A 17005-nucleotide genomic window follows, 5' to 3' on the forward strand; every position below is an offset into this window, starting at 1 on the left:
GCAAGTTAGGATATATACTGCTGCACCGGTTCGAGAACTTTTGTTAAACCACAGTGGCCTTGAATTTCTTTAAAGAGAATGAGATACCAACGTCTCAACCTAATATCTAGGCGATTCAATATCACAATTTTATTGTAATTTTTCGTGTTTCACTGGGAATTAGTCCTATCCTTCAGACTTCAGCAATTTGAGATATCACTTTTGATCATTCGAACAGAGAAGAATAAAACAAGTCAAATCTGGAAATGCTTGAGAAAAGAAAACCGTAGAAAGTGGACATCAGCTTGAGGTTTTCAATAACAAATGCTCTTATAACTAGAAATTTCTAGGAACATAAGTTTGGTATAAATTCATAATCTACACACACACACACACACAATAACAAATGCTCTTATACCTAGAAATTTCTAGGAACATAAGTTTGGTATAAATTCATAATCTACACACACACACACACACACACATATATATATCGATATCTCACAATAGAACATTATCGTAAACATGCAGTTTTCAAGAAATATTTTTGGGCTTAAGTTGGTATTAATTATTTCAAGTGAAGTATTATAAGGAATTTGATAGCAGCATTGTTCTACTCATAGAGTGCTGGATCCGATAACCTTGGAGTTGGGATGGCAATCAAAGGTATCTTCTTCTTCAACACAATCCCAAACTTCTCAGAAAGATCCAACTTCTCTCCCTCTGGCAATTTCCAATCGAAAGAATGCAAAAGTGTAGCAAGTGAATGCATCACCATCCTCTCAGCCATTGCAATTCCAACACATATCCTTCTGCCTGACCCAAATAGAAAATAGTTGAAGTCTTTCCCACTATAGTCCCATTTGCTATCCAAGAACCGCTTTGGATTGAACTCCAACGGGTTTTCCCAAATCGAAGGGTCTCTGTGTATGGCCCAAACATTGATGAAAATCCAAGATCTTTTTGGAATGGTGTACTATCCCACAATGCATGTTTCACTTGGGCAATGAGGGACTAACAGAGGCAAGGCTGGGTGCATGCGCAAAGTTTCTTTCATCACAGCTTGTAAGTATGGCAATTTGTTGATGTGGGATTCTTCTACAATGTTGTGTTTGCCAACTATGCCTTCTAACTCTTGCTGGGCTTTTTCCATCATATCTAGTTTGTTCATGATTTCAGCCATTGCAAACTCAGTTATGTTGGAGGAAGTGTCAGTCCCACCCACCACCATATCCTGTCCATGGAAAGTTGTGTTACTGTACTAATTGGCTCTCTGGAAACTAGGGAAAACGAATCCTCATGTGGAAAGTAACTTTCATACAGGTAGGAGGTTAGGTACTTTGTACAAGAGTACAATTACCAATACATAACCACAATCTTAGGCAATGTGAGTATTAATATGGAATGGTAGCTGCGTGCAATGCACCCTCTTAACACCAATACCTAACCACATAAAGTTTCAAGTTTCCTACCTACACAAAAGACGTAACGATCAAGATGCTGTTTCCGAAAGAGGCTCGTTTTGTGAATCGTGATTGATGAGTTTGATGTGGTAAATCAGTCAAAATGCTGCAGGAAATGGGGTAATATTTGTTGGACCTAGATGAAATGAAGAGTGGTGGATTGCACTCTTGAATATAATGGAGCTTGAGATAATGGGGCTCAATTATTAGGTTTTTTTTTTTTTTCCTTCTTTGATATACGCAGCCGTCGTCATGCATGACATGTCAGGCCGTTCCATGCCAAAATATTGGAGTTGTTGATAGTCAGATTTAGTTGAAGATAGGAAAACGACTGAGCGCCAATAGAGTTTTAAAAGTTTTGAGCTTGAAAGCAACTTATATGACATGAGTAAAATATCATTATGGTATTTTATATTAATTATATAAAACATCACATAACAGTGTTTTTGTGTATTATTGATATAAAAAACCACAATAATCATATATCCGCGCGATGTTAGTTTTTCTCATAGCTTCGATGAAAAAAAAAAATTAAGAAATAAAATATGTAGGAAGCTTGCAGCAAGCACATGCATGCCTCAGCAGTTAACATTACTCAGTCAGAATGTTACATGTGTGGCTTGTTAGGTTCCCAAAAGCCAATAAGCAAAAGGCCTTGGATTGTGGTTGGATGTTGGCCAAATTTTAGAATATGGGATAGAAGAAGACTACATAAACAACATTATGCAGAACATAACTGGTTAGGAATTATTTTATATTTTTATAGTTTGAGTAAGATAGGGAACAAGCATATCTGGCTTGGATTATATTGGCAGCGATTCAAAGGAGGAGAAAAAATGGAAGATATGAGAAGATAGCACGGGCAACATATTTAACCTAATATAGATGATTGACAAAGATTCAAATACTTTCGTGATAATGAATATGAGTCACTTTTCTTTTAATTTAGTGAGAAATTCTTGTAAACGACCGTCTGTATGCAATATATGATTAGACTATAAATTTTTTTTTGAATAGGAATTAAGACAAGTCAAAAATCTAATACGGTATTATTTCAATTTTATGATTTGAAATATACATGTGAGTATCTCACTCATTACGTGACAGTATTACCATAAGAGTAACGAAGGACTACCTTAAAGTGTTAAAGTTTTTGGCAACACCTTTAAAGTGTTAATGTTAATGGTGCCAAAGGCAAATATCAAATCCCAATAATTGTAAAAATGGTTGTTGATAATATGTTCATGTTCTTTTTCCAATAGGGTTTTTGAGAGGGAGAGATGTGAAAGGGTGTTCATGAAGATGGTCTCACTCATCAAAACCAATAGTTATCTTCGAAATTTCTTATCAACAAAAGAAGTGATGTTGAAAACTAAAGCCAACTTCAACCAAAATAAAAGGAAATTTGAGAGGGAAATCAATAATAAAAATATAACGCAAGGACAAATTTATGAGGAGGAGGTAGGTGGGGAAGAGGGCGAAAGAAAGAGACTAAGAGAGTGAAATTTGATAAAATACAAGCATCAAAATTTCCACTAGATACAAATTATATTTGATCAAATTTATGTTGCAATCACATATGTAGCTAATAAAAATAATAATTGTGATAAAAACATAGCGAATTATCCGATCTACGGTAATTTTCTTTTGTAATTGTGTAAGGTAACTTCTTATTATATTAACACATATTTACAATGAGAAGAAACCTTTTTACTCCTAAGTCGTGAGGACTGAAGGAAGCAAATCAGATTTCGACCCGAGAATTCGAGCCTTGGTGTCCGGAAAAAATTCTGTTCCGGGCAATTCTGTGACCTCTCCATTTTCAGTAACTGCAATGGGGTAGCTAAGCAAATGCCCTGGCAAGTCACCATCCAATGTGTCACATGAATAAAGGTCCCAATGCTGGTCTGCAATTTGGTTCACCTTTCTTATGCATTCCACATTTTGTGGTTCAAGAAAGATGTCATTAAGCAGGCCCAAGTGTTCATACCACAATGACATTCTGAGGCCATGAATTTGTCCCCGGGCTGGCTTTCCGGTGGATAGATGATAGGGTTGGTAGGCCCCCATGGCAATCTCCGAATCCCTGGCTCCATCCATTGATCTTTGGTTGATGTTTGCGGACCCAGTGATTATGTACTCGTCATCAACTGCAAATTATGCAACGCATTTCAAACACTTGAATCAGTATATGTTTGTCCTGCATACAAATCCATGATTCTATTGTAGGGACGTCCACTTTTTCTTTAAGAAAGGATGTTTCGAGAAAATCTCACTTATTATCAACTTTGTTCTACTTTGATCCGTTTATTGAAAAAGAGTTGATAATTTAGAGTTCATAATCACGCTTTGGAGCTTTGATTTCAGGTTTTAAGTATTACATTTGGGGCGAATATGAAGTTTGGAACCTAAACTCGAAATGATAAACCAACCCAAGATTAGAATCTAAATTTTAAGCTCTACCTGATGATTCTACACCCTTAGAACAATCAACTATGTTAATAAAAAGGAACAAAACTGAAGAAAATTGAGTAGAAGTGAGATTTTCTCAATGCGTGTTTTCTTTAAGTTAAATTAAAAGTTAGAATAATTAATTAAGAAGAATGTGATATAAGATTGGCTTACCTATTATCACCTTGGCATGAACATAGATCATGAACCGCCTTGCTTGTTGTGCTCGACTGTAATCTGATCCATGTTCTGGTTTTTCCGGAGGTTCATATTCTCCGGGTAGCTTCTTCTCGTGGTTACCAAGGCAAAAGAATGCCAAATAATCCTTAGGGTTTGCCTCAATCCCCTTGACTTTGAGAGTTTGAACAATGTCCCTATACATCATGTCCATCGTCATCCTCTGCCAATGCAACATTGCCTGAGCGGTTTGGCTTTCCGGGATGCCCTCTGGCCACATTGGCATCACAATGTAAACCGTAAATCTTTCTCCGGCTTCAATCTTACTAACAATCTTTAGTGACAGTTCCTTTGGGATCAGATGCAAAGCACCAACCTCCTCAACTTTAAGGGTAGCATAATCTGAATGCCATCCGAAAGAGCTTCCAAGAAAGTACTGATTTTCGATGTAGATAAAAGACTTTGCGCGCCGAATGGCATTGATGTAAGCATCCTGAATGCTTCGATCAATCACGTGATCTTTCCCGGTGACAAGGCCTGCCCTGGCAGCATCTTCGGGGGAGTCAGGGAATCCGAATGCAGCTCCTCCATCGATGGAGCGAAACAGCTGAACATTCCATGTATCATGGTCTTGAGGGGACATAACCGGAGATGGTGGCATAAATGTGTCATCAAGCTCTCTGAGTTCAACAAGCAAGTCCTTCCCACCTTGTTTCCTCCACCTTTGCTCAAAATTGAATAAGACGTCCCACGCAATAGGCCCTTCCAACTGACAATGTATGTCGTGCCAAGGCTCCCTTGGACCACCTTTTGTGATCGAAGCGCCCCCAAAATTAGGCTGATGGAGATCATTCTTGTGTGTTGTGTCTAAAGTCCTGAAAATGGGATGTGAAGGTGTGTCATATCTTCCATCACAAAGATCAATGCCACCAATGAAGCTCACAATCCTCCTCTTTTCCAACCCTCCTCCATTAGGCAATTCACTGTCCACCACGACAATCTTCTGGTGATGCGTAAACATGGTGGACACCTGTAAATCCTTGACAATGCTATTCCCGTTGTCAGGGTTTCGGGGACACAACACGCAATGAACTGCTGTGTTGTGGAAGTAACTTTCAGTGTCTTCATCATGAGTAGCCATCACTCCATCTCTCTTTAGCAACTTCACTGAAGTTCTGTCATCCCACACAAGCATTAGGACTTTCACTCCTTCATCTGCCTTCTTCTTAAGAAGCTCTCCGAGGGTCAAATCACCTCCCGGGATTTGCCTCTTTGGGTCCCTTACTAATGTGATTTTAGTACATACAGACCAACCTGCTATGTATATCAAGTGTTTTGCATTAGAAATGCCATTAAAAATGTCTTCCCAGCATCGGTGCGGTTCATAACACTTGGAACCAGCAAGAGGGATTTGTGGGGTGAAATTTTCAGGGACATGAGCATCTTGATAAAGGGTAACTCTGCAACCATTCCTCTGAGTGAAAAATGTGTATGGAACTCCTTGGAATTCAGGACTTCTTATTCCACGAGACCAATTCGACTCCTGGTTTACGTTAAAGAAACGCAACTTCACGTGAATTTTCGAACGTCCATGCAGAGGTTTGTTGTGATAGATGATCTTAACCCATCTATCTACTACTTCGCTGTTGAGGAGTTCTGCAGCCGGCATGTGAGCCCTTCCGATCACTTTGGCCCCGAAAGCATTGTCTTCTTTAATGGAGAAAACAACATTTGAAGTCATGTGTGCACAGTAAATATGAAAAGATTCACACCACTGGGGATTTTTCGTTGAGTTCTCAAGCAGTCTAGTTCGTCCGACTCTTACATTTTCCAAATCAATTGTTGCATAGAGTCTGGAACCTTTCCCAAACCCTACTGACTCTCCAAGAAACTGCAATGAAATTGAATCATGACATTTACTGAAGTTAGATTTCTCACATTACATTTAGCAAGTCAAAGCAGGTCACACAACCCGTTGAGGATTTTTTTTTTTTTTTTTTTTTTGTTGTCTGAAATTGTGAAAGTACCAAGATAAAATTTAAATAGAAAGAAGTGCATATGACATTTTTAGAGTGTCGATAACAATGCTCTGAAACTAACGGCGAGCTTTTTAAGCACAAATCAAAATGTTTAGTTAGTAAAATGTCGCAAAATGAAATTTAAGTGGTCAAGCATCACATGAGTCCAAAATCAAGTAGAATTTATCATAAAAATCAATAATGCCATGGCGACTTGCGGGTCATTTATGGGCATAGATCAAGATGCCATTATTGACTCAAGGTTGAAAATGTCTTGTAATTAGGATGATGGTCCCCTGAAAGTTGGAATACAGATACAGTAAATGTTACTGTAGTTGCAGCCACTTTGCAGGACGAAATCACACAGCCAAACATGGAAGTTCGATTATATCATGGAGAATTCTTCAAAAAAAAATTGTATTCCACAATCAAATTTGATAAGTGATATTTCAAATAAGTGTTTTCACATATACTCTTCTTCTTTTTGAAGAAATGATTCGTCGGAATATGCTACTATCACCTCTCATGCGGAAATAAAACTAACGATGAATACGCCATAATAATTTATTGTACAAGAAAATAATTAGAAATTTTTGGATCATGATTGAATTGTTAGAGATAATAATATATGAATCTAAAGCAAAACAAGTTTAAAGGAAAAATAAATTATGACTTGATCATCAAGTTTTGAGAAGGAAAAATTAGAAACTGAAATAACATGATAAACAACACAATTCAGAGAGAAAAGGGACAAACAGATTTATACTTTGCAGAAGAAAATGCAGCAACCACCAGCCATGAGCCTGTCAACCTCGTAGATGGTTGCATGGAGAACTCCATGCAGTAGCACTGGTTTCGCCGCCATATCGATCTCTAGAACTGTATCCGCAAATCGAACACAGGCTAGCTAGCAGATTCGGCAATCAACTAAATCACAAGTATCTTTTATGCTGCTGAACAAAAATGAAGCATTAATTACCTCGCAAGGAACAAGAAGTTCTAAATTTTGGAACAAAAGGTGAGACCAAGAACATACAAGTCAAACCAAATCACGAAAAATAACAAATGAGATTGTATTGAGTTGTCACTTCCTGAAATTATTGTCTACATATATATACAGACATCATATTAATATATGGGTATATTGTATGAAACAAGTCTGAATTGAAGCATGGTGGAGAAAAATGAAGATAATGTATGCGTATATTTCCGAGTGGTTTCGTTTTATTTTTCTGTTATTTTGGAGTGGTTGCGTTCGAAACAATTGTGAACAGAATAAAAATACTAAGATATGCAGTGGTGGTGCAGGTAAACAGCCACGCAATAGGATTAGCATGTTATCAAATGGCGGAGATTACGTTAAATTCGTATTTAAAATTCAAAACTTGCTCTAGTTTTGACTACCATTTTGGATAAACATTCTATCCTAACTGTCGCATTCAAATTTTGAGGCTTCTTAACAGCAAATAGGTTGCTGAAAAAGGTGATTAGTTTGATGGAAAACGTATTAGGTACCATAATTCTAAAATGTATTAGGTATGATAATTGTACCGCGTGATCATATAAATTATGTGATACAATTCATTGTGTCAACCTGTTATCTGAAATTATTCTTGACTTTTGTATGTTTATTGAAATATGATGTATCAAAATTATTTCAATTCCGAGTTTTCTTTGTGTTTAACACATAAAATTTAATTATAAAAAAATGTGAGGTCTATGAAAAAATTCGTAATCCAATTAATTAGAAGTCAAATCAACTGACGGAAACATGCCAAGTTGAGGAAACATGAATAAATAAACCTTCTAGTTGATCACAAAGGCTTTTATTTAAGGTGCCAAATTGCAAATTAATTAATTTTCTGCAGCTGATTTTGAGGGTCAATCTGTGATTGTTCTTACAGGGACGTGAGCGAGCCAACCAGCCTTAATTAATTGATTACGTTTGTGAGATACTCATGCATCTGAAAATTCATGAAATTCAGCCTGATTGGCTGCAGGTTGCAAAACATTTTCCATATCATTGAGAATTGTTCGCCACAAATTAGCTAAAGCAACAGTTGTTTTGTTCATCTTTACGAACCGGTAAGTGAAAAATGCGTACAGAATCGTGCGTGTTGGTATTGGATTTACAGGGACAAAGACGAACGATATGAAGATGGGTTCATAACTAAGATCCCGAGCTACATGGAGAAGATGTTCGATGTTAATATCTGGATAGCGCTGCATAAGTATTAAGTTTGCCACAAAATCACCACTTAACAGTCTACTTTTCATGCATAGCAGCATTGCGCAACAAATTTTTAGAAGCATATCCTGCAGAAGTTGTTTTTTGAAGAAATCAGTGTTTGTTCATAACGGCGCATCATCAAACTAAAATTGACAAAAAAAAAGAGGAAAGCTGATTGCCATACTGACTACTGGGTTACTAGCACACAAAGAGATGGGGAGGGAGATATACCTGCGCACCAAAAAGGGCTGCTCAGTAGTGAATCCCAAATTCTCATGATGGTTTGGAAGTTGAATTCTCGTGTAAGTAGTAATGTGATCCATCTGAATCCAAAGTATTGCTGTTTCACCTGTAAGGGAGGGCATTTTTTAAAAAGCCACGAAGTTAGGCGCAACACAATCTGTTGAAAATGGCATCTTAGTTCCCCACAAAAATGCGAAAAAATGGTTAAACTGAATCTTGTAATTCGCTCTGATATAATTTTACCTTTGTAGACTTGTATTGAACTCAAGATGCTTCCACAGTTCCTCACCGTTGGCTTTCAATAACTCTGACAAGCGGAGAGAGCACAGAGTATACAAACTGCACTGTTATCCAGTTCGCAAAAGTGATCCACTGAGCCACTCAAGAGTCGAACAAAACAAGAGAAGCTATCTGCTTCTGCATTTACCTGCAGAACGAAACCATCCTGCAGCTTTGCTTCTTTTTACACTTGGACAATATATGCAAGTTATGTCAAACATTTATAAGACAAAAACATTTAAATGTTTCCAGGCAATTCTCTTACCGCATTTTGCTCATTCGTGTCAGTACTAAGGACATGGTATATTGGCGCCAAGACCTCACTCATGCCTTGCACATAGCGGATTGCTGCATTTAATTTGCAAGTAGCAGAAGAATGCTTCTCATTGATTCCTTAAAAGGGAAATGCAGCAAAGATCGAGTTAGTGACACCGTCAGTCATCTATTTGCTGGACATGTGAGACAAACACACACAAGGAGCTAACTTAAGAAATATTTTATTTTGTGGGAATCGTATACCCTGTGTTTCCCACTGAATGATAAATCCCACGAGAAGAATTTCAGATCCGGGTGTGTTCGTTTCAAATCACGGTCTATCTGTTCTACAATCTCTGTATGCTATAAATAAACATGTAGCAGGATTAACGTCACCTAATCGTACCGAAGGCAGCCAAGATACAGCCTTATAATGAAAAAGGCATTTTAACAGAAAGTATTGATGCCAAACACTAGCCTTACCAAGGCTTAAAGGGTGATCTTCCTCGGAAATTTCATATCGCTTCAGCGGTGCATCAACATTGCCGTCAGCAGGCCGATTGCAATAACTGAAATCACCAAATTTTCTCGTGGTGATTTGTGACTGCCTAGATTCAAGATTTTGATTAGTGCATAATAAACACTAACAAAATTATTGCTTCTGATGAATAGCTATTGTTCTGTAAAATATAAACCTATGTAAATAAATTGCTACTGTACAGTTTGTTCACTAGGAAACTTGGCGAGCATCTTACAGGACTCAGGAGGAGCTCCTCTTTAAGCTTGGCATATTTTTGTCGGTTTTCAATCCGTTCTTTTTCCCATAAATCCCAGGAAGGAGGTAGATAACCCAAAAGCAGCTGTGTGCATGAAATGTAAGGACAATCATTAAATATATACACGCATCTAAATTATCAGTCAACAAGTTACTTGTCATCGCTAGCCTTTTGTTGTTCAAAGGTTTGAAAAATCAATACACACACACACACACACACACACACACAATGATATACACATACGCATAGAAAACAAAACAACACATTCACCTCAGAAACCAAGACTGAGGAACCCTTTCCTAAGTAATACTTGTGGTCTGAACTCTTAAGATTTGTTAATCTAGTAGAAAAAAACAACAGTAACAAAGTTTACATTGCAGAAGCAGCTAGTGAAACAAAGTCAGTACCTTCCACGTCATTGCATGCAAAACTCCTCCATCCGGAAGCCCAGAGCGAGCGCTTCTCTGTAACTTTTCCAAATTTATCTCTGGCTGAGAAAGCTAATTGGAAAAGAAAAATAGATAAAAATCCTAAAGCAGAAAATTACCTGGACAAAGAATAAAAGAAGAATACAAACAACAAATTGTAATGCCCGATATGTGTTGAAACTCAGAATCCAGTGAGGGAAAACTGTTAAAGAGAGAGAAGGAGATAATTCTAGAGAGAGAGAGAGAGAGAGAGAGAGAGAGAGAGAGAGAAATATAATTGTGGTTATTCATTCATTCAACAGAACCATACATAAGGTATTTGTACATAAATATCCTATCCCAAATGTATGTGCTAGCTCAGCATAATACAAATAACTAATCACTACACATCACAAGCTTAACAGCTGAGTAAGAATCTAATCTGGTGGTGGTTTTGATACATTGCTGCTATGTGAGGATGTACTCTTAACACACCCCCTCAAGTTGAAGGAAGGTGATCAAACTAATAGCTTGGAAGTAAGAGCAGCAAATTGATCAGCAACCAAAGACTTGGTGAAAACATCTGCAATTTGGAGAAGTGAAGTAACATGTTGTACACCAATATGACCAAGTAAAACTTTCTCTCGGATGTAGTGATAGTCTATTTCAACATGCTTGGTTCGAGCATGAAAAATAGGATTGAATGCAAGAGCAGTGGCACTTTTGTTATCAGAGTAGATGATCGGTGTCTTGAGCAAAGGGACGGATATATCTTGCAGAATCTTGCACACCCAAGTTAACTTAGCAGCAGTATTTGCAAGAGACCTATACTCAGCCTCTGTTGATGATCTAGCAAATGTGGCTTGTTTCTTAGCACTCCAAGAGATTAGATTAGGACCTAAGAACACACAATAGCCATTGGTGGATCTTCTATCCACAGGGCAACTCGCCCAATCTACATCAGACCAAGCAATGAGACATTGAGTGCCTTTAGTGAACCAAAGTCCTGAATCAACAGTGCCCTTGAGATATCTCAGGATGCGCTTGACTGCCTATAGATGAATGGTTCTTGGAGAATGCATATATTGGCAAACTTGATTGACAACAAAGGCTAAATCAAGTCTGGTCCAAGTTAGATATTGTAAAGCACCAACTGTGGACCTATAATGAGTGAGATCAGATAATAGTGTGCCTAAGTGATCCAGTTTGGAAGTAGACACAGGTGTTGCACAAGGTTTAGTTCCAAGCATATCTGTCTCTCTGAGCAAGTCTAATGCATACTAATACTGATGCATAAGCAAGCCCTTTGTTGATCTTTGAACTTCAATGCCTAAAAAATAGTGAATATCTCCCAGATCCTTAACAGGGAACAAAGCTTGCAGTTTGGATATGGTAGATTGACACTCAATAGTTGAACTTCCAATGATGATTATATCATCAACATAGACCAATATAAAAGTAATAGAAGTATCCCTTTTAATAAAGAGACTGGTATCATAATATGATGAACTGAATCCCAGAGAAAGAATAGCATTGTAGAAAGCTTCATACCAAGCTCGAGGAGCTTGTTTAAGACCATAGAGTGATTTCCTAAGCTTGCAGACATGATGAGGTTTGGAAGGATCTACAGAACCAGGGGGCTAAATCATATGTACATCTTCCTTTAAATGACCATGGAGGAAGGCATTACTTACATCAAGTTGATGTATAAACCAATCATAGTTAACAGCAATGGAGAGTAAGATCCTGATAGTAGTAGGCTTTGCAACTGGACTAAAGGTTTCTAAGAAGTCCAAGCCTTCCTGTTTTGTGCTTAACTTTGAAAACCCATTTGCAACCTATAAGATTGTAATTTGAATTATTAGGAACCAATTCCCAAGTTCTAGTGGACTGCAATGCTTGGAACTCAGATTGCATAGCTTTCATCCAGTGAGAGTGCTTAGAGCCTTGGAGAAAAGTCGATGGAGTAGTGGGTAACTTGGTAAGAGAATCAACTAAAGATGGGAGTTGGTGTTTAGTAGCAGTGAACACCTTGGGTTTATGAATACCTGCCTTTGCTCTTGTAATCATACGGTGATTATTGACAAGAGTTGGAGGATGGAATGATGATGACTGAGATGAATCTGATGTAGATAAGGTAGTGGGAGATGCTTCTGTGCTAGAAGATGTAGCTAGAGAGTGAATCAAATTTGGACATGAGAAGATGTATTTTGTTGCTCAGAATTGAAAGCTGCAGTTTTTGTTTGTTTCTCAGAATGTGACACTGGTAATGGAAGAGAAAGAGAAATAGGAGGATCGGATTGCTGCTGTGAACATGATTGCTCAGATGAAACCAGAGAAGAAAGATGCTTTTAAGGAAATAAGGACTCATCAAACACCACATGTCTTGAGATGTATAGTCTATTGGTGATAGGATCCAAGCACCTATAGCCACTATGATTTAAGCTATAACCTAGAAAAACACATTGTTTACTCTTTGAGTCCAATTTGTCGCTCAAATAAGGCTATAACCATGGGTAGCAAGCACATCCAGAAGTCTTCAGTGTGTGATACTTAGGAGAAGCATGAAACATGAGTTCCCAAGGACTGATCACAGAAGATTGAGAAGGCAACCGATTAATGAGATAGATATCAGTTTGAAAAGCTTCAACCCAAAACTTTGCAGGTAAACCACTTTGAGATAACAGTGTTCTGCCCATTTCAACAACATGTCGATGCTTTCTCTCTGCACACCCATTTTGCTCAGGAGTGTGAGAGCAACTCAACTGATGGGTGATGCCTTGATCATTAAGAAAACCTTGGAGTGACTTATTCAAGAATTCATCCCCTGTATTTGATCTTATACTTTGAACTTTGAAGTCAAGAAGAGTTTGAATCTTTAAAAGAAATGTCTTGAGAGTAGAGAATACATCATACTTGAAATATAGAGGATAAAGGCAACTATATTTAGTAAAATTGTCCACTATTATTAGATAAAATCTGTAACCAGTACATGAAGATGTGAGAGAGGGACCTCATACATCAGTGTGGAGAACCTGAAGTGGAAGTGGTCTAGTGGAAGTACAAGGTAAAGATGAAAATGGGAGCTTAGAAGCTTTCCCAAATTGACATGCAGTGCACATTAACAAGTTATTAACAGAACCAATTACAGGGAGATTATTCTTATGCATAACAAAATGTCAAACTCCCCTAGAAGGGTGTCCAAGTCTTCGATGCCAGATATGGATGTCAGCCTTAGCAATTATTAGAGCAATATGAGAGATTGCAATCCCAGAAACACCATTGGAAGCATTCCAGTAGAAGGGGTACAAGCCTCCTTCACTGGGGCCCTAGAAAAGCATCTTCACAATTCTTAGGTCCTTGACATAGAACTCACAAAGATCAAATGTCAGGGAACACCAATTGTCATAGACAAACTTGTAAACAGATAACAAGTTATGTGATGCATGATGAACTAAAAGGACATTATTCAATTGAAAAGAAGCATTTTTTGTGTGAATGAGGGCATAACCGGTATGAGAAATGCACAAACCTTTTCCATCACCAACAAAAAGTTGATCACTTCCAGAATAGGGAATGGCAGACTTGAGTATGGAGGGATCAAGTGAGACGCGAAGAGATGCACCACTATCAGTGAGCCAATAGCTAGGAGGTGCAACAGAAGTCATGGCAGACATTGTTGTGAGAGCTTGAGTGAAAGTGTTTGTTGAGGTGGATGTAAATTGAGAGAGACGATTGCATGTGGGAGTCCAGTGACCATATTGAAGGCATAGCTGGCATTGTACAGAACGACCAGAGAAGGAGGATTGACCAAAGTTTTGGCGAGAAAGACCAGCACCAAGGATACCACTGGAATTGTTGTTGTTCCAGTTGTTAGGTTTGTTTCCCCCAAAATTACGATTCTGATTAGACCGATTCCGATTTCGAAAATTGTTATTGTTCCAGTTGCCTCTGTTCGAGATGTCTCCAGAATTGGCGGATTGAGCAACATAAGCATGAAATGGTGCAGTTAATGAGGAAGAGGCTCTAGTTTTACATTTTTGGAGCGAGATTTCTTTGCTCAATAAGAGACCATGAAGTTCATTAGCAGTCACAGATTCATTGCGAGTCTCAATAGAGTCAACAAACGACTCAGATTCATCAGGTAGTCCAGACAAGATGTACGCCACAAGATCGGATTCAGACAGTGGTTTACCAGCAAAAGCAAGTTTATCAGAGATATCTTTAATTGAATTCAGAAAGTCGGTCATGGAAGAATCACCTTTCTAAATCGTGTGGATCTTCGATCGAAGACTGTGAACATGTGTGCAAGAAGCACCAGAGAAACGTTGTTCAAGAGATTGCCAAAGAGAACGAGAGTCTTCCATGCCAATGGTCAAGGGAAGAAGATCTTCAAAAAGCGTAGAGTTGATCCAAATGGTCAGAATTTGATCGCGCTCACACCAGGCCTCAAAAGAATCATTGAGCACACACTCGCCAGTGGAATTTTGAACAAATTTAAGAGGACACAGGTCCTCGCCATTGATGAGTCCAAGAAGCGTGAAACGCTTCATGACAGAGATGAAGAGACTGTGCCAAGTGATATAGTTCTGACGATTGAGCTTCGTCGGAACCATTCCAGTGACATTTGTAGTGGAAATCGATCCAATTGACATGATCGAGAGGTTGGAGATGTCATTGTGAGGGAGATTCGCTGGGGAATTAGGGTTTGCAGGAGGTTGAGAAGTAGAATTGGAGAAGTTTGCAGCAGTCGTCATATCAAGATTTGTTGGATTGAGATTAGAGAAGCAGCAATCTGTTTGGGAGGTAAGAAAATTCAAGAAACGCTAGGAAGTTTCAAGAAGAGAGGGAAGCACCGAATCAGAGTCGGTTAGACAATTCTAGAAACTCACACGAGAACTTCCCAATGAGTCACCCATCATGGGATTGCTCTCACGCAAACTCGTTAAAATTCGGAGTTCCGATGGAACCCGAAGCCAATGAGTTCCCAAAAGACCTCATGCTAGGTAGAGATGAGAATATACATATAAGGCTTAGAGGATTCACTTCTATGGGCAATATGGGATGTTACAATCCACCCCCCCCTTAAGGCCCGACGTCCTCGTCGGCACACTTCCGGTCAGGGATTGGCTCTGATACCCAATTGTCACATCCCGGCCTGGGTCCCCACCACATCCTAGACTCGACTCCACCATAGCACGATATTGTCCGCTTTGGGCCCCGACCAAGCCCTCACGGTTTTGTTTCTGAGAACTCAAACGAAACTCAGAATCCAAAGAGGGAAAACTGTTATAGAGAGAGAAGGAGAGAATTCTAGAGAGAGAAATATAATTGTGTTTATTCATTCATTCAACAGAACCATACATAAGGTATTTATACATAAATACCATATCCCAAATATGTGTGCCAACTCAACATAATACAAATAACTAATCACTACACATCACAAGCTTAACAACTAAGTAAGAATCTAATTTGGTGGTGGTTTTGATACGTTGCTGCTATGTGAGGATGTACTCTTAACAACATGATCTATATGGTTTCTGCAGAAATGTAGGTAACAACGATCAATAAACTATCAACATTGTCTTGTTTTTTTATTGCAACTCAAACAAAACCCACAAAGGCAAAGGTTCCGAGTGTGGTACTACTGTTTTCCTTCATCCTAAATATCGGCTTACATATTCTAAAGTTACACCTTCCATAGAGAAGTGGACATAGCCATATGTTAACTATAGTTAATATATTTATCTATGCATCCGAGTTCAAATTCCCTTCGTAACACTTAGATTAGTTTTAAGTAAAATGTCTCTTATATACCAAAAAAAAAAAAAAAAAAAAAAAAAAATACACCAGTAATGTAACTAGTTACAAAAAATAAAATAAAATAAAAAATAAAAATGCAAGATCAGACCTTTTATCATCCGAGGCAATGGCCGCCAACAACGACACCGAGCCCGACACCTCCATTTCGGGTCTCTGCCGGACCCTCAAATCCGATTCCCTATCCACCTTCTCATCATCAAAATCCTCATCGTCTTCGTCAATCTCTTTCTCTGCCGGACCCGCACCCGTTTGGCAGAATCGTCTCCAGCTCCTCGCCCGACTCGAACACCAAGTCGGACCCATCATTTTCTTCCTCTTTGTCTTCGAATCCCGCGACCAGGCTGCCAATCCGGTCCGGGAAAACGCGCTTGGCCTTTTCCAGGAGTTTGAGCTTGCCTTTGAGCATGGCGGACTCCGAGTTCACACCGAGTCAAGGGGAATGAGGAGGGTGAGGGGGGTGGGGAGTGACGAGTCGTAGCTGAACTCGGTGCTGACTCAGTTTCGCGGGTTGTGAAAGAATGGTAGTTACCGTTGAATGGTAGGCTGTACGTGGGCCACGTCATGAATGTAGCTTCGGACCCAGATAGGACAGGAAGTTTGGGCTATTTAATAACGATTAAAGGGCACAAGTGGTAGGCCCAAATCTGTCTTTTCATCCTTTATGGGTCCAAATTTCTCTGTCCAGTTTTGGGTAGGCCCAAACTACTTATTATGAATTACACACTTTGCTCCATATCTTTTAAAAAGTTGATAAAGTAATTCTTAAAGTTTAGGCTAATAGTCTCTTTGTCCATCTAACAATCAAGTTGACTACTATTTTTTCTCCTAACAAATGACATTATTTTTTGTTTATATGAATGTTGAATTGATGTCATGTGGGTCATGTTTTTAGTGTGATATA

The 17005-nt window shown here is 38.7% G+C and overlaps 1 protein-coding gene, 1 long non-coding RNA gene and 1 pseudogene across 3 annotated transcripts; all 3 read right to left on the minus strand.

The window, feature by feature from the left end:
• Nucleotides 1-532: 532 nt before the first annotated feature.
• LOC137732391 (flavonoid 3',5'-hydroxylase CYP75B138-like) lies at nt 533-1210 on the minus strand (annotated as a pseudogene).
• A 1948-nt stretch (nt 1211-3158) lies between these two features.
• Nucleotides 3159-6953, minus strand: LOC137719154 (phospholipase D alpha 1-like). The gene is made up of 3 exons (XM_068458403.1): nt 6855-6953; nt 4068-5961; nt 3159-3592 (listed from the first exon to the last, which is right to left on the minus strand). The coding sequence occupies exons 1-3, from the start codon at nt 6951-6953 to the stop codon at nt 3159-3161; spliced, it is 2427 nt and encodes an 808-aa protein (XP_068314504.1).
• Nucleotides 6954-8087: 1134 nt separating this feature from the next.
• Nucleotides 8088-16651, minus strand: LOC137718365 (uncharacterized). Of its 2 annotated transcripts, XR_011065874.1 has the most exons (7): nt 16193-16651; nt 10279-10371; nt 9851-9955; nt 9360-9703; nt 8805-9233; nt 8550-8667; nt 8088-8404 (listed from the first exon to the last, which is right to left on the minus strand). It is a non-coding gene; the product is annotated as an uncharacterized lncRNA (long non-coding RNA). The 2 variants fall into 2 exon arrangements; XR_011065873.1 differs by having other exon boundaries at nt 8805-9703.
• Nucleotides 16652-17005: the final 354 nt, after the last annotated feature.

The sequence above is a fragment of the Pyrus communis genome, chromosome 1, assembly GCF_963583255.1.
Source record: "Pyrus communis chromosome 1, drPyrComm1.1, whole genome shotgun sequence".
NCBI classification, from domain to species: Eukaryota; Viridiplantae; Streptophyta; class Magnoliopsida; order Rosales; family Rosaceae; genus Pyrus; species Pyrus communis.

Coding starts and splice junctions, on each gene's coding strand:
- LOC137719154 (XM_068458403.1), bottom strand. CDS start 6,953: ATGGCGGCGAAACCAGTGCTACTGCATGGAGTTCTCCATGCAACCATC. Junction 5,962..6,854: donor GCTGCATTTTCTTCTGCAAA/GTATAAATCTGT, acceptor ATTTCATTGCAG/TTTCTTGGAGAGTCAGTAGG. Junction 3,593..4,067: donor TCATGCCAAGGTGATAATAG/GTAAGCCAATCT, acceptor CATAATTTGCAG/TTGATGACGAGTACATAATC.